This window comes from Littorina saxatilis, linkage group LG13 (genome assembly GCF_037325665.1).
Source record: "Littorina saxatilis isolate snail1 linkage group LG13, US_GU_Lsax_2.0, whole genome shotgun sequence".
NCBI lineage: Eukaryota > Metazoa > Mollusca > Gastropoda > Littorinimorpha > Littorinidae > Littorina > Littorina saxatilis.
The window spans coordinates 13505634-13529858 of NC_090257.1; the positions used below are offsets into that span (position 1 = coordinate 13505634).

At 48.5% G+C, this 24225-nt stretch overlaps 1 protein-coding gene across 1 annotated transcript in view; it reads right to left on the reverse strand.

Annotated features, from left to right (window-relative positions):
• Positions 1-24225, reverse strand: part of LOC138983658 (zinc finger CCCH domain-containing protein 13-like) — a 55890-nt gene that overhangs the window by 4811 nt on the left and 26854 nt on the right. Inside the window, exons 10-18 of the mRNA XM_070356939.1 lie at positions 19907-21557; positions 18836-19385; positions 18143-18272; positions 16103-16158; positions 15510-15721; positions 14854-14951; positions 13782-13850; positions 11169-11363; positions 10438-10682 (exon numbers count right to left, since the gene is read on the reverse strand). Of these exons, the coding sequence (XP_070213040.1) occupies positions 10438-10682; positions 11169-11363; positions 13782-13850; positions 14854-14951; positions 15510-15721; positions 16103-16158; positions 18143-18272; positions 18836-19385; positions 19907-21557 (3206 nt within the window). The remainder of the gene's footprint in view (positions 1-10437; positions 10683-11168; positions 11364-13781; positions 13851-14853; positions 14952-15509; positions 15722-16102; positions 16159-18142; positions 18273-18835; positions 19386-19906; positions 21558-24225) is intronic.

The following is a 24225-nucleotide window of genomic DNA, read 5'->3' on the forward strand; positions in this document are numbered from 1 at the left end:
AACCTGTCCTGCCAAAACTAACGAGGGCAAGGCAATGACCCCATCAAGTCAAGAGCAGGAGATGTCCAGGAGGTAAAAATTAATGAACACGTCATCAAACCTCCAATGAACTGTTGGCAAAACTTCGCCTAGGCGAGAGAAGAACCCCAGACTCTGGACTCCTGAACCCCTGTAAAGGACAGAGGGAGGACTGAACGCCCCCCCCCCCCCCCCCCCCCCCTTTTGGCACAAGCCACCACTCATCGGCCTGTCCTATGAAAGTAGCAGCGCTGCTTGAGAAAGTCAATTTAGAGATGTCGCTTTCACGTATAGTGTTAAGAGATAAGAACAGGAGCTTTAGGCTCTTAGTTCCAATTGACTTAGCGCAAGCTAGGTAGGATATTAAAGCTCTAACCAGACAGTTAGATCTTCTTCTTCTTCTTGGCGTTCGCAGAGGTTACACAATCAGTCCAGCACTGGTGATAAATGTTGTCGTTTTCTCCAACTCCTGTCGACTGCCGTATAGTTTGGTCTGCAAGGGAGTTGGTGACGGCCACACTTCTTTTCGTTCCTCATCTAGTAAGGGACATCGCTGTAAGATGTGTTCCGCTGTTTGGTCCTCTTGACCGCAGGCACAGGTTGGTGATGGCGCCAGTTTGAACTTTCGGTTCATGTGAGCATTGAGCCTGTTGTGGCCAGTACGCAGCCTGATGAGGTTGACTTGCTGCTCTCTGGACATTGTGTGGTAGTCATCTCTGTTTGTCCTTGGCCTCATCAATGCTTTGATGATTGTCTTCTGCTCACTAAAGCTGACACTGTTTTCAGGTTGGTCTTCCACGGCTCCTTCTTTTGCCAGCTCATCTGCCCTTTCATTTCCTGGTATCCCACAGTGTGCTGGTATCCACTGGAGGACAACTCTTCTGGTTTGTCTGACCATCTGTAATGCTTTGGCCAGCTGTGGGAGTTTGTCGTTCTCTAGGGCCTGAAGGACTGAAAGGGCGTCCGAGAGGAAAACAACTTGGTAGCAAGGGTCTGCGGAGTCCTGAACGAAGGAGGCGGCCTGCATGAGAGCTTCTGCTTCTGCTTTATAGTTTGTGCAGTGTTTGCCAGTGGCAACGCTGGATGTAGCTGTATGTCCCCCAGGGAACTGGATGAGAATGCCTGCACCTCCATTGAGCACGGCGTTAGTTGCTGATCCATCGGTGTATACATGGATCCACGCCTCTTTTGGGTACTGTTCGTCGATCAGGGCTAAGGTGAGTGCCTGTCGAGCTGTGTCATTCTGATCTTCTCCTGAGGTAACATGTGGAACACTGGTGCAGATCTGGATGCCTGGTTTCTCTGTTGCCTTGGGGGTTTCCTCTTCTTCTTGAGTCAGAGGTAGAGTGTTCTGTGGAAGGACTTCCCTGTACTGTCGAGAGACAGTTAGATAAATCCAAATCGCCCGAAGCGAGAATCCTCCCGAGAGGAGGGAATTAAATCCCGGAGGAGATTGACCAGGAAGCCAATGCATAGCCCCTCCATAGGAGCCTAAATTGATGACGTCACTGCAATAAAGTCTGTGGACTCCATAAAGTCTCTTATTTCTAATGCATGGACCGCGCATAGAGCCTTATGCCATCCAGAAAGTTATAGCAGGCCCCTCCTTCCAATAAGAGTTATGGAACCGGCTATTGGAGCGTTTAAAATGGCGGCTGCTTTCATGCCGATTCAGGATGAGAAGACATTTGAGAAGCAACCGGATCTTTCTTGACCGCCTACATCCACTGAATCGTTACAACGACGTGGAACTGTACAGAAAATTCCGCTTTCGTCGGCAGGACATTCTTGCAATCACGGATGAACTGTAAGAGCAACTTCAACTGCCGAATCGAAAGGGTGCATTGCCGCCGGTTCTGCGGGTTATCTTGACTTTGGGTCAGTTTTTACGCGTGCGGATCTTTTCAAGATGTGTGTGGCGAACTGATCGCGGTACATAAGTAATAATGATAATAATAATAATAATACGGGAATTTATAACATCAAACACAGCAAGAGAGTGACTTATACCTTTATGGCGAGGGTACCGGAATGGATATAGTTTCCAAACCACGAAAGCCAAGTTTTATCAGGAGACGGGCTTTCCAAACTGTCTGCGGCAAATGGTGTACAACTGACCCGCCGCGAAGCATCACAAAGCTTGACGCATGCGCAGAGACACAGGATGACGGGGAATCCCTTCCACTATCTACGTGTTAAAAATAGAGCCGCTCTTAGCTATGGCAGGCACTATTTCACCTCATGCATGCGGACCGCTGAGTTCTATAGTGCGTTTCATAGCTATGCGCTCCACAGCGCTATGAAATCCTAAAAGTATGGAGGGGCTATACATTCGGCCCCAGGTTTCTGAATCTTGGCAAGGAAATCAGGCCGAAAATGCAGTGAAACGGAATCATTACGTTCAAAGGCAACATCCTCCGGTAAACCCAATAGCGCATGGGTCTCGCTGCCCGTGAGGGCTGAGGCCCAGAGTAAGAGGAACAAAGTCTTACACGTTAAGACTAGCAAACTAGCCGAGTGAAAGGGCTCAAAATGCCAATGAACGCAAAAATTCCAAAACCAGAAACAAATCCCAAAAAGGGACAGGGGTACGCCTCTTTACCTCTTTCCACAAGGTCCTTTGATCATGCCCGCAAAAGCGCCATGAACATCGATAGAGAGGCCTATTAGTCTCAAAGTAGCTGAGATAGCTAAAATGCCGGAACCTCAGAGAAGAGGCCGAGCTGCCCAGAGCCGATAACAAAAAAAGGTGATTAGCCACCTGGATTGAGCGGGGCGCTAAGGAGTTGAACCCCTCCTCTATACACCACTTGGCCACAGAAGGCCAATGAGAGGCCTACACTGAGGAAGTGGAGGACCTATGTGCTTCATGCACCCAGTCCAGCGTCAGAACGGAAGCAGACCTGATTACCACTAAAATTTCCTGGTGTACAAATGAGGCTAAAAATGTGTACAATCAGAATTTTAAGGTGTACAATTCGGACTTTGATTTGAAAAACCCGGCAACTGACGAGGAACCTGCCGCGGCTGCATTTTCTTTGTGGCGTTTGCCTTTCGCATGTCTGTCGATGTCATAACTTCCACCGTGGCTGATCGAAACGTCCGTTCTGCAAAGTTTGCAGAAGGCGTGGTGTTTTCCCTTCATCGACGAAGTGACGAAAGGAATGTCTTTGCAGTAACTCGGCTTGAAAACCTGATTGTACTTCCGAAGCTCTTTACTGTCCCCTTCATCTTCTGAATCGGTTTCGTGAGCTCGCTTTTCGCGTGTAGCCATCTTGGACAGTTTAAAAGAAACACCGCAATGCGCATGCGCAACTCGATAGGCGGATGACGTACCAAACCGATGCTGATGTACGGTTGCCTCCCTTTCGTGATTTAGGCACGGATACGAAAAGAACAAACACAAAAAAACGCGTACGATTGATTTTTTTGTTGTTGTGCGTATGATTTTAATGTCTGGCGTATAATCGTACAGCGGTCTTCAATTTCGTAAGATTGTACGCAAATTTCGTACAGTAACCAGGTCTGCGGAAGCTCCCCCATTCTGTAACGCTATCAGCACAACCTCCAGTCCTGTATGCTAAAGGCCCATTCCGTGTGCCAGCCCTGAGAGGTCCTGCTGAGCGAGTCGGCCAGAGTATAGAGCCTGCCGGGGAGATATGTCACCGAGATGTTGACTTGGTGTGAGAGGCACCAAATCAGAATCTCGTGAGCTCTGTCTGACAGGGAGAGAGATCTTGCTCCTCCCTGCTCGTCTACACAGACAGCAACCGTAGTATTGTCCGTATGAAACCGGACATGCCTGCATATAGCCAGAGAGAAAAGCTAGTAGACTGAGAGCTACTGCTCCTAATTCCAGGTGATTGAAATGCCAAAGGAGTTGTGTCTACATCCACAGCCCCGAGACTGTGAGTGCCGATGTGGGCTTCCCATCCGGACAGAGACGCATCCATGAAGCGGTCTAAATCCGGAGGGGACAAAGCTAGGGAAAACGCCCTGAGCGATCCAATTGGATTCCGGCCACCTACTCGTGTGAAAGAACCCACCCTGGAGGAGGACCCTCTTGTCACAGACCTGTGAGGCTGAGTCCCAAAGAGACTTGAGGGAAGACTAGAAGGACCAACATGGCCATCGATTCCATCTGACCGAGGATCGAGGCTAAAGACCTCGCAGAGGTCTGCTCTCATGCCAGCCTGACAGTGATAAGAGCCTAAAGCCTCTCTATTCTCTCCTGTGAAGGACGAACCTTCCAAGAGACAGTGTCGAACGGCATGCCCAGGTAAAAAAACCTGGGATGGGGACAGCTCGGATTTTGCCTGGTTTACTGAGAACCCCAGGCAAAGAGCCTGGTTCAACACGATCTGAATGTGCAGCTGGCAAGCTGATTGACTCTGATAAAAGATCAACCAGTCACCGAGGTATGCCCAGAGACGAATACCTCTCTGTCTGATCAGAACACACAACTGAATGCCCACCATGGTAAAAACCCATGGGGCCAGCAACAGCCTAAAGGGCAGAGCCCTGAACTGAAAAAACCTGGTGACCCCAGCAGAAACGGAGCCACTTCCTGTCTGCAGGACGCATAAGGAAGGCTCGTGTGAGAGCACAGAGGAAAATCTCAGCAAAAGCTGATAACTCTAGACCTTGCCGTCCCACCTCCTCCAGAGAGGAGAGGGAGGAGTCACTGAACGAAACACCCACTTTGTGACCGGAAGCGCATTGATGCGCTGCTACTTGCCTTTGAAAGAGGCTTCCGAGTAGGTTTTAACAAAACCCCGAAAAATGCCTGTCCCTTGCTTCCTGTAGCCGGTGTGAAAACAAACCCCTTGGAAAAGAAGGAGATCACACCGGCTGCAAGCAGCGTGGGTACGGCCCTAGCCGAGGCATCCTCCCTAAACCGAAACAAGTCCAGGGAGGTTGTGATGGCTCGTGTGAGAGCACAGAGGAGTCTCAGCAAAAGCTGATAACTCTAGACCATGCCGTCCCACCTCCTCCCGAGAGGAGAGGGAGAAGTCACGTAACGAAACCCCCACGTTCCCTGTGGTCTATTTGTGAAGCAAAGAGACTAGTTCCGGCGGACGGGAAAACTAGCCCTTGGCAACGAAAATGTCTGGATCAGATTCCGAGACTTGACATTCCAACCTATCTTCTTCTGCACTAAAAGTGAGAACGAAGTAGCCTGAAACCCAGAAGCCAGCCACTGGCTAGCAGAAGGAGGAGCGGGACCATTCGTATGAAGCAGCGGGAAAGGTGTAGGCTGAAGACCACTACCCTGAGGTGCGGGTCAAGCCAAGAACTGCGACATGTGGTAGGCAATCACAGGAGACTCGACAAATTACATAATTATGACGAGCTTACCTGAGTAAGTGAAGTCTAATTGTGGTTTTATCTCCCACAATTCCGAGAGGAATGGGTCACGTGAGATAGAACGCGGGAATACGTCACTGAACGAATGGTTTCCGTCCTGTAAAGACGTGTTGGTGCACTGTCTCTCTTGCTTTGCCTTCATTTTCCTCTAACCTTTCTCTGTACAAGTTTTAGTTGTAGGTTAGTTGAAGTGTATTGACTATTTTGATTGTTTATCATTGTGTCAACTTGCAAGGTAAGGAAACAGTTTGGAGTTTTCGGTGTTTGTTGGTTTTTTGAACCGGGAACTTGTTGTTTCGCGTATGAATTTTAATCGTCGAAGCTAACACATGGAAATGTTAGGCGTCAGTCGGCGCGTTAATTGTTTTTGCAGGTGTGACTAGACACCCTGCTCTGAATCCACCACCCCTTCCAGGAAAAAAGAAGCTGCCACAGCAGCCGTTTTTGCAGAGCGAGCCTAAAAGCCGTAGGCAGCGCTACACACTCTTCCTCCTCCACCGAGGAGTCCGAATCCCCACCAGCAGCTGTGTCAAAACACAAAGGCGGGGAGACGGGGGAGGCAGCACACTAAAACTCCTGCTGACAACACTGCCCAGAGTGAGAGTGAAAAGCGTGATCTGTCTCTGCCTGCCAACCCACACCGCTCACCTGACCCGAGGGGGGAGAGGGGTGGGTAGTTGGCACAGCGCCCTGCCGAGAAGGAGGGCGAGTGGGGGTACGAGACAAAGCCGAGCCCGGCCAGCCGTACCCCACCCGCTGTGCGAGAGAAGCGTCCCAGTGCAGAGAACCGGTCTGCCTGGTTTGAGCCACGCCGCGCCCCGAGTGGGGAGGGTGGTGGTTCGTCACAGCAGTAACCCCTGAAGGGGGGAAAGATGGGATGAGAGACGCAACCGTAAACGGCTGAACCCCCACCTGTCCACCTGCTGACGTCATGTAGCCCCACCGCTCACCCACCCCGAGGGGGGGGGGGGGGGGGGGGTGGGGTGACGGATGCTGGCTGAGGACAATTACCTCTGGTAAGGTGGTAACGCTCGAGACTGCGAAGACAGTCTGACAGCCCCCCACCCTGTCCAGCCCGGAGGGTTGAAAAAGAGTGGGCAGCTGACACAGCCCCCTGCCCCAAATGTGGCAGAGGAGAGGTATGTTACGTAGCCTGGAAAGGTCGTACGTCCCACCCCAGCTGTGAATGAGCGAAAGAAATGCCAGGCAGGCGGGAGCCCGCAGACTGGCTGTGCTCAGGTTGGAACCCCTCCCCTAAAGGGAGGGACGTGGGTCTGTCAGCAAACTGATCCTCACCACGCGAACCCGTAAGAGCACACTTACCGTGCCCCCCCCCCCCCCCCCCCCACGAAAAGCTGCGCTCGAAGCGAGGTAAGTGGACAGAGGCAGGCGGGGAGCCGACCCCCCCTCCGAAAGGAGAGAGTGCTCGTGAACAACCCAGTACTACTAGAGGCAGAAAGGGCTGAACCGAACTGGGCATTTGCACCAGACCACGGTGCGAAGCAGCAAGCCCCCCCCCCCCCCCATCCCCCTCCCCAGGGGGGCTGCGTAACCACTGAAAAGTAGCGAAGGTAGTAATGAGTGGTCAGAGGCAGGTAGGGAGCAGGCCCCCCCTCCTGAAAGGAGAGGGTGCTCGTGAACAACCCAGTGCCACCAGAGGCAGAAAGGGCTGAACCGAGCTGACCATTTGCACCAGACCATGGCGCGAAGCTGAAGTAGAAGGGCTGCTAAGGAGTACGCCGGCAGACGTCGCCTAGGCCAAAGGGCCCCCTCCAGCCAGCAAGGAAGTGTCCGCCACAGTGGGCAGGAGAGCGGGAACCGCCGGTCGTGCCTGAAACTGCTGAGAAATAAAAACACATATTTCATCGCTAAGCCCACCGAATGTGGAAAACACTGACTGGTTCTCCTTTAGAGGAGATGCGGGCTGGGGAGAGAAAACGAAAACTTATCCACCTGAATAGCTACTACAAAAGAAGTACTACTCGAAGGGTCGTCGACCCACACAGAGATTTCTAAATAGGGCTAGAAGCCTTATTCCCTTCCTGCCTCGCACTAAGTTTGTTTGTTTGTTTGTTTGTTTAACGCCCAGCCGACCACGAAGAGCCATATCAGGGCGGTGCTGCTTTGACATATAACGTGCGCCACACACAAGACAGAAGTCGCAACACAGGCTTCATGTCTCACCCAGTCACATTATTCTGACACCGGACCAACCAGTCCTAGCACTAACCCCATAATGCCAGACGCCAGGCGGAGCAGCCACTAGATTGCCAATTTTAAAGTCTTAGGTATGACCCGGCCGGGGTTCGAACCCATGACCTCCCGATCACGGGGCGGACGCCTTACCACTAGGCCAACCGTGCCGGTCCGCACTAAGTTACTGCTTGCTATCGGCCATCTTGGAAAAGCTTAATGGCTGAAAACCGTAGCCCACCAGAAAAGTACATTTCTGAATCGGCTGTAAACAAGCAGCTGATAACAACATTGAATTCAATAAAAAGGGCAGATCTCACCAAAAGAATGGCGAACAGGTAAGGCCCCCAAGAACTAGCTAGTCCAACAGGCCGGTAAGAGAAGGCAGCGAGAGTAGTAAATCCAAACACCTCCGACCGTGAGTAGTCGAAAGTCGAGAATGATTATTCCGGATGCCGGCGCTCACGTGGTGCGCGGTGGGTCATGGGTAACCAAGTGGGGTCACGTCATAGCAACGGCTATGGCGTCTGTTTTTTAGCTTGGTTACCACCCTTACAAGGACAGGTAATTTGAGTACAGTAAAACCTGCATCCAGCGGACCCTTAATTCGGCGGACACCTTTGCATAACGGACACTTCAAGTGAGGACGGATGTATTTTACACTCAAAAACACCTTAAAAGAGCGGACACCTTAAAAGAGCGGACACCTTAAAAGAGCGGACACCTCAAAGGCGCGGACGCGGACACTCTTTTTTGGTCCCGATTTGGTTCGTTACCTGTCAACAACGGTCCGCCATCTTGGTTCTGCAAATTCTCGCTGGCGATGTGAACGCGCGAGAAGCTTATTTTGTAAGCCAACGACAGCACTTCAAAGATTGATTTTTTGTATGGTGCACGCTCATTGGTCGATGCCGTGAATTAAACTGAACTCACAAACAAAAACAAGTTAGGGTTTCTACTTTCTGTACTGTGATGCATCTTCGTCTCATCCTTCGTCGATCGCGGTCTCATCATGTCAAAACGGAAATTTCTGACTTTAGAAGAAAGAGTCGATGTGATAAAGGAATTGAACTGCGAACTCTTCGAGTGGTTTTCGAGAGCTCGATCAAAGAATATTCCCGTGAATGGCCCATTGCTTCAGATAAGAAACCGATTGCACCTCTTTCTCTCTCTCGCTCGTTCTCTCTCTCGCTCGTCCTCTCTCTCTCTCTCGCTCAGTCGTTCTCTCTCTCTCTCTCTCGCTTAGTCGTTCTCTCTCTCTCTTGCTCGTTCTCGCTATCGCTCGTTCTCCGTTCTCTCTCTCTCTCTCTCTCTCTCTCTCTCTCTCTCTCTCTCTCTCTCTCTCTCTCTCTCTCTCTCTCTCTCTCCCTCGTTCCCTCTCTCGCTCGTTCTCCGTTCACCCTGAAATGCTGACAGCTGTCATGAACTTGAGTAGCATTCTGAAGATGTGCGTCTGAACCAAGCCAGACTGATTCTGGTTTTGTACATACATGTTGCATGTTGAACTTGTTTTCTTTGTCACTTTCTGTATGACTACATGTAATGCACAGTTTAGAATAAAACTATTTGGCTGTGTTTTTTCTTCCCAAAAAATGTCTGCGCATTCATATTCAAAAGAAAGGACACCTTTGTACAAAGGACAGTGGCAAGGTTCCCCAAGGGTGTCCTTTGCTCGCAGGTTTTACTGTAGTTTTTTTACATCTAGCATGTGAGATTGAAGTCAATGCATTTATGAGAATTGCGGTAAGAATATGTAATTTAATCTTGTCTGTTGGACGTAAGCAACAGAAGCCACAGTCGATAAAGGCCCTCCAAGAAAGAGAGTGAAAAATCGGCCACCGTTCTCAGCATCGCGTGTCTGTGTGTAACCTCTTTCAGTGACAAGATATTCTTGTTTCCCCGCAGCCTTGACCAGTGAGTCGGTTGCCTAATCTGTGAACCCCTCAGTTATGTTGCTTGGACACAGTCAACTGGTTTTGCTCCGAGTGAACAGTGCAGCTGGCCTCAATTAGCCGGTGACACCTCTCTGGTCACAGCACCAAACAGTACATGGCTGGGGGGAGGGAGAGAGAGAGGGGGGAGGGGGGGGTAGTAGCTGGCTAAACTCAGTGGGGTGTCCGGTGTCACTGCATGCATGTCAGCAGGAAGAGCATTGGAGAGAAATAGAGAGGTGTACTCTTCCAAACAATTTCCAAGGATCTGTTGTCAGGGCTTAGGGTAGGCAGTGAGGGAGAGTGAGAGCGGTGTTGTGTACAGTGTATTTCCGACTGAAGAGTGAAAAGTCACTGCCACAAGATCGGCATGCAGTCAATAAAGCCAGACAAGAAGAATGATTATGACATGCGGCTCTATCTGCTGGTTCTTTATTCAAACTGGTTTTCAACGCTTATTCTCACAATTTGACAAAGCATCTGCAAACCTGCCTCTGTGCTGTGTTTGTGTGGCTGCTTTTGTATGATGTCAGTGCATGGCGAGTGCGTTCACTGCCTTGAGGATTTATTTTATCTCTTCTTTTCAACACCATTCATACAAATCATTTCTTGCAGAACGTTTAACAAAATATCGTTTAGTAGCCACAAGAAGTGGTTAGCATAGACTCAAACATGTTGTGTGTGTGTCTCTGTGTGAGTGTATGGGGGAGGGGGTGGAGTGGTCACCCCTCCCGTGACCGGCCACCTGCAATGCATGGAGTGATGGACAGGTTTGCTACGGCCCAAGGGTGTCTGTTGATGAGAGGGACTGGTGTAGCTCCACTCAGACACAGCCCCACAATCAACAGCCTGGCTGCTTCCTGTAACATCTACACTACTCCTCACCTTGTCCACTTTACACAGCTGTAACATCTACACTACTCCTCACCTTGTCCACTTTACACAGCTGTCGGCGAATCTCAAGGTCGCGACGAGCACACAGCGCACGGCGGAAAGGCCCTAGGTTACGAAGGAGGTTGACGCGCTCTCGCTTCTGACGAACTGCGGCCATGTGCATGACGGGCACATCCGACTGAAGACTGGTGTCCAGTTTGGGGCTGGGGGTGGTGGAGGGCTTGGTGGTGCTCTCTGCCTTGTCAGAGTTTTCTTTGTTCTCACTTTTCGCTTCTGCGTCTGTGAGTGGAGTGGAGAGAGAACAGGGTGAGCGTGTGCTGTTAACTTGCCTTCTGGGGCTTTCACACACAGTCAGGTTTATCAAAGTGAAGAACAAGCAAAAAGTTGATGTATTTTTGAAAGTGGACCTAGATAGTAATCCTTCCCCTGCCTAAACAGCAAACTATAAAATAAAATAAATAAAATAAAATAAAGCCGACTCGTGCAACTTTCCATCCACATGCACAACATAGTGTAGCACAGCATTCCTTCCTGAACTGTTATCCAGCAACAAAGCATGGCAAACTTGTGACACATGAAAACTCCCCACAAAATGTGTTTCCTCTACTACATACGTTGTGTTTTTCTCCTGTTTTTTCCCGGAGAGATTTTAGAATCGCTATAGAGAACTTTAGCTTAGGTATTTTGGTTTCACTTAACACCTAACATTACAAAACAAGTTTTGATAATATTTCTTGTATATAAAGGTCATCAGACAGCACTAACCTGGAACCTTGACCCCTTCCTCACAGAGGGCCTTGACCTTGTCAAAGAGGGCAGGGCCAGCCAGCGACCTTGATATGCCAATCTCACTGAAAATGGTGGCTGGGTGAAAGCGTTTGACCAGCGAACCAGTAGTCTGTTTGGGTGCTGCTTCTTTTGCCAGGCTGGCCCAGTCAATGTCCAGAACGCTCACAATATCTGCACAAAGTATCGTAAGACAAGATATACTTAAAGTATGATAAGATATGCAATTGTATTCTTCTGTCAAAGAACAACTCAGTTGTCCCCTCTCAGCTCCAATAATGATGCAATCTAAAAATAATATCGCATCCAGCTCCATCTGTGTATGCATGTGCACACCTACTGACAAGCACACATGCTCAAACAGGGACTGGGTGGCCGAGTGGTAACGCACTTGCGCTCGGAATCGAGAGGTTGCGTGTTCGACCCTGGGTCAGGCCGCTATTTTCTCCCCCCTTTCCTAACCTAGATGGTGGGTTCAAGTGTTAGTCTTTCGGATGAGACGAATAACCGAGGTCCCTTCGTGTACACTATATTGGGGTGTGCACGTTAAAGATCCCACGATTGACAAAAGGGTCTTTCCTGGCAAAATTGTATAGGCATAGATAAAAATGTCCATCAAATACCCGTGTGACTTGGAATAAAGGCCGCGAAAGGTGAATGCTCGCCTAACAGGCTTGAGGTTTGCTGGTCGATGTGAATGCGTTATATATTGTGTGTAAAAAATGTTTGTTTGTCTGTCTGTCTGTAAAAAAATCCATTTCACATGGCAGAAATTAATATGTAAAGCGTGGAGAGCACAGTTAATTGTGGTTCGCGCTATATAAGCTCACCATAATAAAGATAAATAATAATAAATAATAAAAAACACACATGCATATGCACACAAGGACATACACACTTAACCACTGCATAAACATAATGTTTCTAATTGAAATTCAAACAGTCACTCTAAATCTGTTATGACACAAGATCTTTGCTGCTCGCCAGAACCTTGAACGTCAGTCATTTCAAATGCCTAAAACCAGTTCTGCAGGCTTCTGTGCTGCTGGAATAACTAATCCACAATTATTTTCAGTTTATAAGGCAATACTTTTTTTCCTCGACCCTGACCAAGGTGTTCAATTGTGTCTAATCCTAGACTGAATTGGCTTTCATTTGCCCACCTCCTCTTACCACTTCTATTCTTCCTATATCACACCTACAGTGGACCATCAAAATAAACAGTATAATTGTGTAATGCGCCTAATACTTGGTAGCATCTGCCCTGGTGTGAGAAAAATCATTTTCACTCCAAAAATAATCAGGGACTGGTAGCACCTTGTAGCCACAACATTACAGTTCTGCTACAAACAAGACTCCCACTGAAGCCAAAATCACTAAAAATTCTAGGGCTGTCAAAAAAAGTTTTGAAATTTATATTCAAGATCATGCAATCTGGCGCAAATCTTACAGGGTTTTCGTTTTTACATATCTTTAAAATCTGTAATCTTTAAAATTAGAGTACTGTACTTTCTGGACTATAAGGCGCAATTTTTGTCCTTAACTATAACCCCTGTGCCATATTGGCCGGTATCGCCAAGTGAATGGCTAAAGAAGAGTTCACATGTACCCACATCGCTACACAAAGAAACATAACATTCCCTCTCTAGTGATAAGCATGTTTCTGCTACTGTGACCCTGGCAAAGTTTCCTCTCAGACATCAAAGGCATCGGTCTCATAGTTGAAAACTCAGTCATTGACCCGGGGGTCAGAAGTCCAGTGTCTGTAAACTAGGGCAGGCAGATGGTCTCAGCTAAAAAGTATGGGTCATCAGACCTGTGCACACTCAAAACACTCATCAGTAGTAAACAAACCAAATTTCAGTTGTTTTTAAAATTGTTCAGTAGTAAGCTGTAACGACAGTTCAAGACATAAGCGTATTGGTCTCCTTTGCTGGATTTTACGATCTCCAGGTTGTCTTGAGTATAACTGGACTTCCAGCACTGTTGTGCCGTTTTCTGTTGCTGGTGTCTCCTCTTCACTATCTGCATCTCGCACTCTTTTTTTCTTTTCCATGTTTCACTTCAATCACAAGTTGCCACGCAGACGCTGGACGAACTAAGTCTAAGAACAAAGACTCAATGCTGAGAACACGCGTGCTTCCGGTAAATCGGAAAACGTCTTTTCAGCGCAACGGCCAACTAATTGGTCAAAACATCAATTAAAACAGAAAAAAAAGTACAACATTTGTTCTTGTTGAGTAAAACATCGGAATTTCGGAATTTTAATTAAAAATCCGTAGCACCGTATTCTGCATATAAAAATTGGAGAAATTACGGAGAAACCGTAGATGTGCACAGGTCTGGGTCATTGACCTGAGGTCACAAGGCCAACAAGCTATTACAATGCAGTTCCTTTGATCTCATCGCACATGGGGAGCAAAACTTCCACTTTGAACTCTTCCTTCCAGGTGTGGCCAATACACTGGGAGTGCCTATTGTGTGGATTTTTCTCATTTTAACCTTAAAAGTGGGGGTTGCACCATTAACAACGGAGTGCCTTGTGGTACCCAAAATACGGAACAGTATTTGTGATCTGATCATTCCACTCACTCTGTGACTGCTTCTCCTCCTCATCAGGGTCAAAGTCGCTCTCGTCCGATGAGATCTTCTCGTAGTCATCTGGAACAACACAAGCTGGTAAACACAAGGTTATAGTTATACTAAGCATAGAGTTGCAAATTTGTTTCTGGTTAAAGCATAACATTGGTCATTGGTTACTAGCTCCGTCAGCTGAGAGTGGAAACAATGGACACTAGGGAGGAACAGACAATAATAACATAAATATGACAAAATCGGAACCTTATCCCCCCTCCACGCCTCAATTAAAGAATTCCTTGCTCTTCCAGATTTTCTGTTTATAACATCTATAACTTTACCTCCATTTCAGACCTGATTTAAATTTTTGGGGATTATTTGGAGATCTTAAAAGCGAGGAAGAGGGGGCTATTCTTTCTATCTAACTGTTGGCTATGGAACACAAGTTCCTGTTCTTCATTGCATCACTACAGGGCATGAGTTCAACAGACCATTCAATCTCTCACCTCCACTCTGTGGGATACAAGAAAAGAGCTAACAGTGACAATAACAATACTGTTTAACTTGCCAGTTGGACTTTTCCTTCTTCTTTATCTTCTGTGTTCGTGGGCTGAAACTCGTGTTTTTGCACATGTATGACCGTTTTTACACCGCCATTTAGGCAGCCATACGCCGCTTTTGGAGGAAGCATGCTGGGTATTTTCGTGTTTCTATAACCCACCGAACTCTGACATAGATTACAGTATCTTTTCTGTGCGCACTTGGTCTTGTGCTAGCGTGTACACACGAAGGGGGATAAGGCACTTGCAGGTCTGCACATAATTTGACCTGGGAGATCGGAAAAATCTCCACCTTAACCCACCAGGCGCGGCCGGGATTCAAACCCATGACCTTCCGCTTTGGAGGCCGGCGTCTTACCACCAAGCCATTGCGGCCGTCTTCCTTCTCCTAACCCCTGCTCTTAAAAGCCCTTTTGATACAGATATAGGTTGAAAAAGTAAACATCCCCTCCCCCACATCCAACCCAATTATGCACTGGACTGAGAAAGTGGAGAGGGGAGAAAGTAAGCTGACAGCATTAACTCACCCAACATGTTGCCCAGGCCAGCGTCTGCGCTGTCATGGTTACCAGACACATCTCCCTGGGACTCTCCTTCAGCCAGTGCACCTGGTCGGGGCTCAGATCTGTTGACAACGCAGAACAGTGCTGCTTCTTAAAATGCAGCTACAAAAAATGCACAACTGGAATTGCCAGGCAAAAAGGACCCTCTCCCTTAACCCTATGCCTCACGCACAGAATCATGCTGTCTCCTTTGCAGTTCCCATTAGACTGAACCATCAAGCAAGGCTCACTCTCATCTGCACAAGCTCCCTTGCATTTGCTCACATCTCACGAAAGGGGAAAAGTGAGTTTGCAGGGAATTGATGCAGGATCTGTATATGGATCTGGCAGGCCATATTGGACACTCTGGGAGGCATAGGGTTCAAATGCAACCCTCCTCTATTCACCAAACCAGTTTGTTTTTTCGAGGCTTGAAATATATACCTTTCCAGTAAAGAGCGCCTTAACAATGCACACAGTCATGGTCACAGTCACTCTCACACACATATTCTCTCTCTCCTTCCCCCTTCTCCATCTCTAAGAAAAGGCGTAGCCTTAAATCTTAATCCTTGTTAAATAAAGTTCAATTCAATTCAATTCTCTCTCTCCTTCTCCCTCACACACTCAAGTTGGAGCCTTACCTGTTCAAATCTTGGCCAGACCATTCCTCGTTACCACGACTACCAAAACTGTCATCGCGTCCCTGGCGCCCAGACTTTGCCGTCTCAGCGGAGGGAGGTGCCCCAGAGGAGGGAGGGAAGGAGGGTGGTGTTTTGGTGGTGTCAGTTCGCGTGGTGTCTGCACTGTTGCCTGGTGTGTCGGCAACTCTCCCTGGGTCAGTGCCCGCAGATTTCTGCACAAAATCAAGGCAAGTCTTAGCAGGTTCCTGCAACGATGTGTGACTTGGTTCTAAACCACACTCACACATCCATAGCCTCTGGCACAAATGCATACACTCTCTCTTACCCAGTAATGTATAAAATCAATGTCTCTATCCTTAGCAATAGCGAAGAGCAACTCTTGTCACACACTCTTTCTCTTCTTTTCACACACATACTCTTTCCTCCACATGTACATACACACTCTCTCCTAAACACATGTCCTCTCTCCACAAACACACACGACACACTTTCATTCTTATATGTACACACACACACTCTTCTAAAAACACACAGACTCTCCCTCTCTCTCTTTCTCTCTCTCTCTCAACACACACAAAAGAAGCTTGCCTTACCTGTCTTACATTGTCCTTGTCAGCACCATCTCCATCAGTGTCTGACCACGTGCCATCTGTTATCAATACCAACACAAACACACACATTTAGCACAGCATGTCACATTTACCTTTTGTTCCCTGCTGTCAATCATACTCTACTGATATGGCAATGCAAATTGTGTGTGTGTGTGGGGGGGGGGGGGAGAGAGTTAGTTTATTACCAAACTTTCATCATGAAAAGTTTGAAAGTAAGAGAAAAAGCGGAAAGGCATAATGCAAACATATTATCAAGATCAAAAGAGGGAGAGAGGAAAACCCTGTGAGGGAATGTAAGAGACAAGGAAACATTACAGAATGACCAGCAACAAAAAAATGAACAAATCTTCAGGCAAAATCAAAGAAGGCAGAAATACAAAGCAGAGACTTCAGTAATGACACGTACTGAAGCAGCAAGATAGCCAAGGACAAAAAGCATGACACAAAAAGATCCATCTTAATTAAACCCCAAGGGAGTTGTCAAGTGTCGAATACATGTGTCATTGTGTGGAATGCATGTTGCTAACCAAAAATCACAAACTCATAACCAGAAATCACAAACTCATACACACGCATACAAGTATGCATTCACTTTTGCAAGTTGTGCTTATAAATGGGCACATACATGCAAACACACATACATTCACATCAAAACTATCATTTCAAATTCATTCAAACTGTCATCAAAAATAACTCGCAAAAAAATTAAAATTTTTGCAGAGAGCCTATGAGCTGCAGGAAGATGTAACATGCTCATTCAAAAGTATTTTCACTGGATACCTGAGGCTCCATGTATATACAATATATAATATGAATAACAAAACACTCTTCCGACAGTGCAAACATGAGCTTCTGTGAAAATAAGCATGACAAAGAGGGACAGAAGAAGACCACAAAGCAACCAGGGCTCAAGTCGGGCATGAAGAGAGTGAAGGCACATGAATACAGGCAGACAGTCACACCGAGAGAAAGAGATCAAGATCAACAAAGTGTCGCAAGATTCATCTTTCACAAATCCAGCCAGCCACAATGAATGCGAAGAAGAATCCAGCCACAGAGTCATATTTCTTCCTTCCAGAAGTCACACAAGCTTCCTTGAAAGGAAGAGTTTGAAGTCCACAAACAAAGCAATGCCAAGATGACAGCAGACAGATATAAAAAAAAAAAGATGCAAATTGAAGCTCAGAAAAGTTTTGCCGAGAAGCAATGAACAACAGCAGTCAGCCTGACAACAACAATCCACGTATCAACAGCAGACCACAGACCAATCAACTGACGGATGGCTGCGGCTAAGATGACTGTTTTGTTGGACAACATGTCACAGGCAGGTTGATATCTTTCGTCTGTCACCGCCGACCAAACTTTCACGCAATTCTGAGCGTCTTCCTCAAAGTGCGTGAGTTGCCGCTTCCTGTCCTTTCTGATGAACCAATCAATCACTGCCTGCCTCTTACAGTCGTACATGATCAGCAGATCTTCACTTTCGCACAAAAGTCGCTCACGGTCATATCTTTTGTCCAGCACTACTTTTCCAGCCATAGTGTTTCTGGTTTGGGACAGAAGCTGCGTCTGCCTGAATGTGTCCAACGTTTGGCTGACTTTGTTTTCAACGTCACTGAGTTCAAACCCTGCCGTGCAAGCCGCTTCAAGGGCTGGGTGCAACTTCACTAAGAATAGTAGAGAGAGAATGCATGATCATTTGTTTCTACTGTAAAAGGAACACACAACTTTTAAGACACCTAATGTTTCTTCCTTTTTATCAATTGTAACCCTACCAACAGCCCAACCCCGTTCTAAAGCAAAATTAGTGTTTAAATGCACACACAAAATCATGTGGAAACTCAAGAAAACTGCCTTCCTACCTGAGACAATCAATCAACAACAAAACATTTGCCTGAAAACAATCCACACACAAACAAACAAAACACTTTTCAAGCCTCCTTCTTTCTTCCCCCTCTACCACTCACCCACCCACACAACACGCACACTCCAACACTAATTCTACAAATTGTGAACGCTTACCTCCCCTCCAACGTTTCCTTCCCTTTTCACCACTCTCGGGTCCGCGACCTTGAGGACGAGAGGGTGACCTTCCACGTTTGCGTGACATGTCTCCTCTGTCTGCGTCGCCCTTGACGCCCTCCCCAGGTTTCTGTGAGTAAAACTTGCCCTTTCAATACAACACTACACACAATAACACTGCTTTTCCTGACACTCAAACTGTTGCCATGACCAGCAACTTATTAGGCCAAAAAAAAAAATAGGTGTGGTTACGGTAACATAGCCAAAAAATATAGGGTAGAAAGGTAGGCAATCACTTTTTTTTTTTAAAACTTTTTTTTCTAATGTGTACAAATTAAACTTACTTGACAGGGAAATAAGTGTGCGACTCGGGCGCTTTCGCTTTCATTGCGTTTTCTGCACTCGTTTTCTTGTGTGTGTTTTTTTTTGTTTTGACAAATGTAATAAAAAGTTATAGGGTTGGCCCCTAAAAATAGGGTAGGTCGGGTTACCGTAACCACACCTATTTTTTTTTTAGGCCTTATGAAAGTCATGGAAATTACTGTGAGAGAAATCGTAAACTGGGTCTGGATTGCCCAGATCAAAGCTGATGCTTGCCACGACGATGTGACAGGGTTTTTGTGGGATGTATCTTTCTTGCCTTCAAGACTATAGTGCTTTACTACAAAAAACCTAGCGTGATCACTGACTGACCTCCCCTTTGGCAGCAGGGTCCCTGTCCCTCCAGGTAGCAGGGCTGTCTCTGTCACGTCCGTGTCCAAAGAAGCGGGCCTCTCCCTCCCTGTGGGCGCTGCCTGGCCTCTTCCTGGGCTCCAGGCTGCTGTGGCTCCCGCGACTGTGGTGGGAACCCACTGGGGATGGGTGGCGGCTGCCCCTTCGGCCTGGCGACCTCGACTCTTCTCGAGGTCGCTTGGGAGCCGGGGATTTAGTGTCATCTCTGGCTCTCGTTGTTGCAGAGGTGCGTAACTCTTCCTCCAGCTTGCGTTTGACGCCCACAGGGGTTCGAGACCGGCCTCTTCGATCGGGCTTGGACTGAGGGGACAGGGTAGGGTCTCCGCTGCGTCTGCCAGGGGAGCGTGTGGTTGCCGGGGAGCGGCCGCTGTCGCTGCCAGGAGGAACTCTGTCTGTCAGAGGGGTGGAGCGCCGTGCCTTTGGTGACAGGGAGCGAGTTTTCTTGGCAGGCTGGCGCCGCTCAGGGAAAGGTAGGGGTGATTTGTCCTGCCCACAACTGTACCCTGGTGATCTGCACACACAATATTCAGGTCAAATAAAAATAAACCTACACCTTGCACCACTAGGCGACTCTGCAGTTTTTCCTGCAGAAAATATCTAGAATGTAAGTGCACCTGTAATCACTGATCAAAATTAACTTGCGCAGTGCATAATTTTATAAGAAACTGGTCACTCAGTTATGGTGACTAGTCAAACAAAGCATACCACAGCAATAATTTATTTACAGGGAATAAACTGTTGACTGAAACACAAACTGGAAGGAGTGACTGGTTGACCATTGCATTTCCAATAATTTTAGTAATCAATAATTTTAATAATTCTAGTAGCAATAATATACCAGAAATGTCCAGTCAAAGTAGATTGTTATGAAGTATGTGAAAAACTTGCCATAGGTCTGAAGCCCTTTCAGTGTGATGATGTGGCCCAAAGACTAATATTGATGCTCTGTGTGCTAAAGCCATTAGTGACACATAGAGAAGAAAGGCAGTAGAGAAACAGAGAAAATGAAGGCAGTAAAGAAAGACAACTCACGTCTTGCCATCAGACTGGGAGTCGCGGTCTCGCCCCCCTCTCAAGGAGCTAGCTTTGGCTGGCCCCTCCCCAACCTTCTCCTTCAGTCGCTGAGCACTGGATTCACGCAAATCTTCTGCTGACCGAGTGCTCCGAGCATCACCGGTCTCCACCTTCCCTGCAGCCTCCCTGCCTCTGTCTCCGTCATCTCGCTTGTCCGGGTGGCGTTTACCAGGGTCAAGGTCAGGCATCAGGCTGTCTTTAGCTTTCTCACCATCACGCCGAGGACTGCGGTCTCTGTCACGTCGCTGCGAGTCTGGCCGGCTGCGGTCACAACCTCTGTCTAACATGTCAGGTGGGAGTTCCTCACCTGGAGGGGCCCGACCTCTCCTACCGGTCATGTCCCTCGGTCCGTCCCGCCCCAAGTCTTTCCCCTCTCTGCCTGCATCCCGTCCCCATAGGGGGTCTCTTGGCCCGTCTCGGGCAAACTCGCGTCCAACCTGTCGGAATTCCTGCGGGAAGTCTGCATCTCGGGGTTCCCTTCTCCCACGATCATCCCGAGGTCCCAGGTCAGGGGTGAAGTCTCCTTCTCTCTGGTCTCTCCTTCCCCCACGTTCCTCTCTCACGTCCCGGGCGCCTTCTCTGCCAGCCCTGGGTAGCTCCCGCTCGTATGCATCTCCTCGCCCGCCTCGCCTGGGTGGAGGTTCCTCGACAGGGGTGGGCAGGAGAGGTCCTCGCCTCTGATTTGGAGGAAGATCTTGAGGTCTAACATCAGGGCCTGGGGGGCGGTCAAACTCGTACATGCCCCCTCCCACCCCTCCTCCGTGGCGAGGCAGCATACGATCACGAGCCTGTCTGTCGTCAGGCGGACCACGGTCTGGTATTCTATCGTCTCTTACGTCATCAAACCTCCGCCCACCCCGCTGCTGAGGATCCCTGACATCAGGCTCGATGAATCGACCGTCGCCATGACGATCGCGCAAAGCACCAACTTCAGGAAGCTCATCGCGGAATCCTCGGTCATCGCGCCTGAACTCTGGGGGACCGGGTTCAAAGCGGTCTCTGGGTGCGGGGCCCGGTGGTTCTCTGTCGCGCTCTCTGTCCATCCTGCCCTCACGTTCCCCTGGCCTGCCCCCCCTCCCCATGTCTCCCGGCACATCGCGCAGACCCCCACCACGCCGATCGAACTCAAAGCCGCGGTTGTCCACTGGGCTTCTGTTCCCCATTCCCCTCATCCCTCCACGGCCATCGCCTGAACCCGCTGCCCCACCGCGTCCTTGACCTTGGCGGGAGCCTCGCTGGTCCATCACGCCCACAGCCGGGTCCACTCGTGGCCGCTCCATGCGCCCGTCTCCTCTGTCTGGCCTGGGGTCCCCTCTGTCCAGTCTGTCTCCTCTATCCAAACGAGCGTCGCCTCTGTCCAGGGAACGATCTCCTCTTTCCATTCGATCAGCTCCTCTCTCCAGACGACCGTCAGCGCGATCCATGCGAACATCACCTCTCTCTGGGCGACCATCAGCTCTGTCCAGACGGTTATCTCCCCTCTCTGAACGGCTGTCACCTCGCTCCAAGCGGCCTTCAGGCCTGTCCAGTCGACCCTCCACTGGTAGGTCTCTCCCGCGTCTGTCACCTGGTCGACCACCATCTCTCGTTTCTTCGCGGAACACATGACCTTTAACACAAAATGAAAGCGAATTCAAGCATAAGTTTTAAATATAACGGCTGTTAAGTCTTTCAAATGCTGAGTGTCATAAACACTTATATTGGAAAATTTCCTAAATAAATTATCATTTAATTAATATACTTACCCGAATCACATTAGCATTGAGTCACCTGAGATGCTTATCACTGAAAAACGCTTACCCGGCTAAAGAATTTAAAGGGAAGCAACCCCATCACCAAAACGAAAGTGAAAGTAGCTTTGGTAATGGGCCAGTACACCGGGAGTTACCTCCCATACGGGTGTATGCCACGTCACTTCCTCTAGGAACACGTGCCTATTATCATACGGCTTTAAAAAATCTTAAAACCATAAGCGGGGCAGGTGGGAGGGAATACAGTATGTGATTCGGGTAAGTATATTAATTAAATGATAATTTATTTAGGAAATTTTCCATTTAATATCATATTCTTACTCCGAATCACATTAGCAGATAACATCAACAAGGCGGTGGGCTAGAAATGAATCAAAACTCACCATCAAGTTCTGGACAGGAACTGGCCTGCTGCTATGAGCGCTGGAAGGCCTCTGGAGCCATCCTGTCGAAGAGCTGTGACGTCCCGAAGATAAAAGTTTAAGAAAACATCTTCGGAACGCCAATACGCAGTTGTCAGCACCTCCTCTAGACGTCTGGAGCGCAGAACTGCCAGAGAGGATGCCCACGCCCTCGTCTCATGGGCTCGGGCCGAGTCAGGTGGCAAGGAGGGCATAACCCCCCCCCCTCTTTGTGCGCCTCCACTCATAAGCCTGCTTGATGAGCGAGGACACCCACCGGGCCAACGTTACCTTCGACAAATCTTTCTCGCGCCTAGTAAGGAGAGAGATAAACAACAACTTCTGAGAACTAGACCGAATCGGCTGAGTCCGGGCTAAGTACAGACGAAGTGCCCTCACAGGGCAATTGACCGAATCGGGGTCACCCGGGGCCAACGCGCTGGTCAGAGCCTTAACTCTAACCAGCGGAGAGGCCTGCCCCGGAGACTGATTCTTGGCCAGGAAATCAGGCCGGAAACGCAAAGATGCGGAACCGTCCGGCTCAAAGGAGATATCTCCAGGCTGACCCGACAGGGCGTGGACCTCGCTACCCCGTCGGGCCGTAGCCAACAAAAGGAGAAACAGCGCTTTGCGAGTGACATTGAACAGACTGGCCTCGCTTAAAGGCTCAAAATCCACAGAACGAAGGAATTCCAGGATTAACAAGAAGGGCAAAGCCCATACGACTCACATGCTTGACCTTGACCTTTACATGACCTTGACCTTCAGGGTCAAGGTCAAATAACTAAACCTAGTAATGACATCATACACTAAGAACTGCTTTAGACATTTTTCCTACCAAAATACAATGTGACCTTGACCCAAGGTGAAGGTCATCCAAGGTCATGCAACACAAAGCTGTTCATTCAAGACATAGGAAGTACAATGGTGCTTATTGGCTCTTTCTACCATGAGATATGGTCACTTTTAGTGGTTCACTACCTTATTTTGGTCACATTTCATAAGGGTCAAAGTGACCTTGACCTTGATCATATGTGACCAAATGTGTCTCATGATGAAAGCATAACATGTGCCCCACATAATTTTTAAGTTTGAAACAGTTATCTTCCATAGTTCAGGGTCAAGGTCACTTCAAAATATGTATACAATCCAACTTTGAAGAGCTCCTGTGACCTTGACCTTGAAGCAAGGTAAACCAAACTGGTATCAAAAGATGGGGCTTACTTTGCTCTATATATCATATATAGGTGAGGTATTCAATCTCAAAAACTTCAGAGAAAATGGGGAAAATGTGAACAATAGCTGTTTTTTAGGCAACATTTATGGCCCCTGCGACCTTGACCTTGAAGCAAGGTCAAGATGCTATGTATGTTTTTTGGGGCCTTGTCATCATACACCATCTTGCCAAATTTGGTACTGATAGACTGAATAGTGTCCAAGAAATATCCAACGTTAAAGTTTTCCGGACGGCCGGACGGACGGACGTCCGGACGGACGGACGGACGGACGGACGGACGACTCGGGTGAGTACATAGACTCACTTTTGCTTCGCATGTGAGTCAAAAACAAGTCCCACTTGGGAGCGGGCAAACGAGCTTTAGCTTCCTTAAGAGCAGCCCCTTTAATGACTGCAGCTATAACGCCCCCGACTCGAACAGAACGACCAATCTGCTGAAGAGTCGCCGAGATAGCGGAGCGCCGGACCCTCAACGAGGAGACTGAGGCGCCCTGTGAAGACATGAAAGAGAGGTGGTTAGCGACCTGAATAGAGCGCGGAGCCACCGAACTCACCCCTCTAGCTGAACACCAGGCAGTCCATGCCTTCCAGTGGGAAGCATAAACTGAAGAGGTGGACGCTCTATGCGAGCGAGCCACCAAGTCCAGAGTCAAAGACGACGCCCCAGAGCGCTTCAGCGAGTCCCGAACAACTTCCACACGTGAAGCTTCAGAAGACTGGGCTCCTCGTGTGGAATGCCTGTTCGGGGCTGCACTAGTTCCCCTCGCACGAGTGCGAGAGGAATGGGGGGCCCTTGGGCAAGCCGAAGAAGATCTGGAAACCAGACCTGCGACGGCCACAGAGGAGCGACCAGAAGAAGAAGGGCCGGCTCCTCCATCTCCGCTTTCC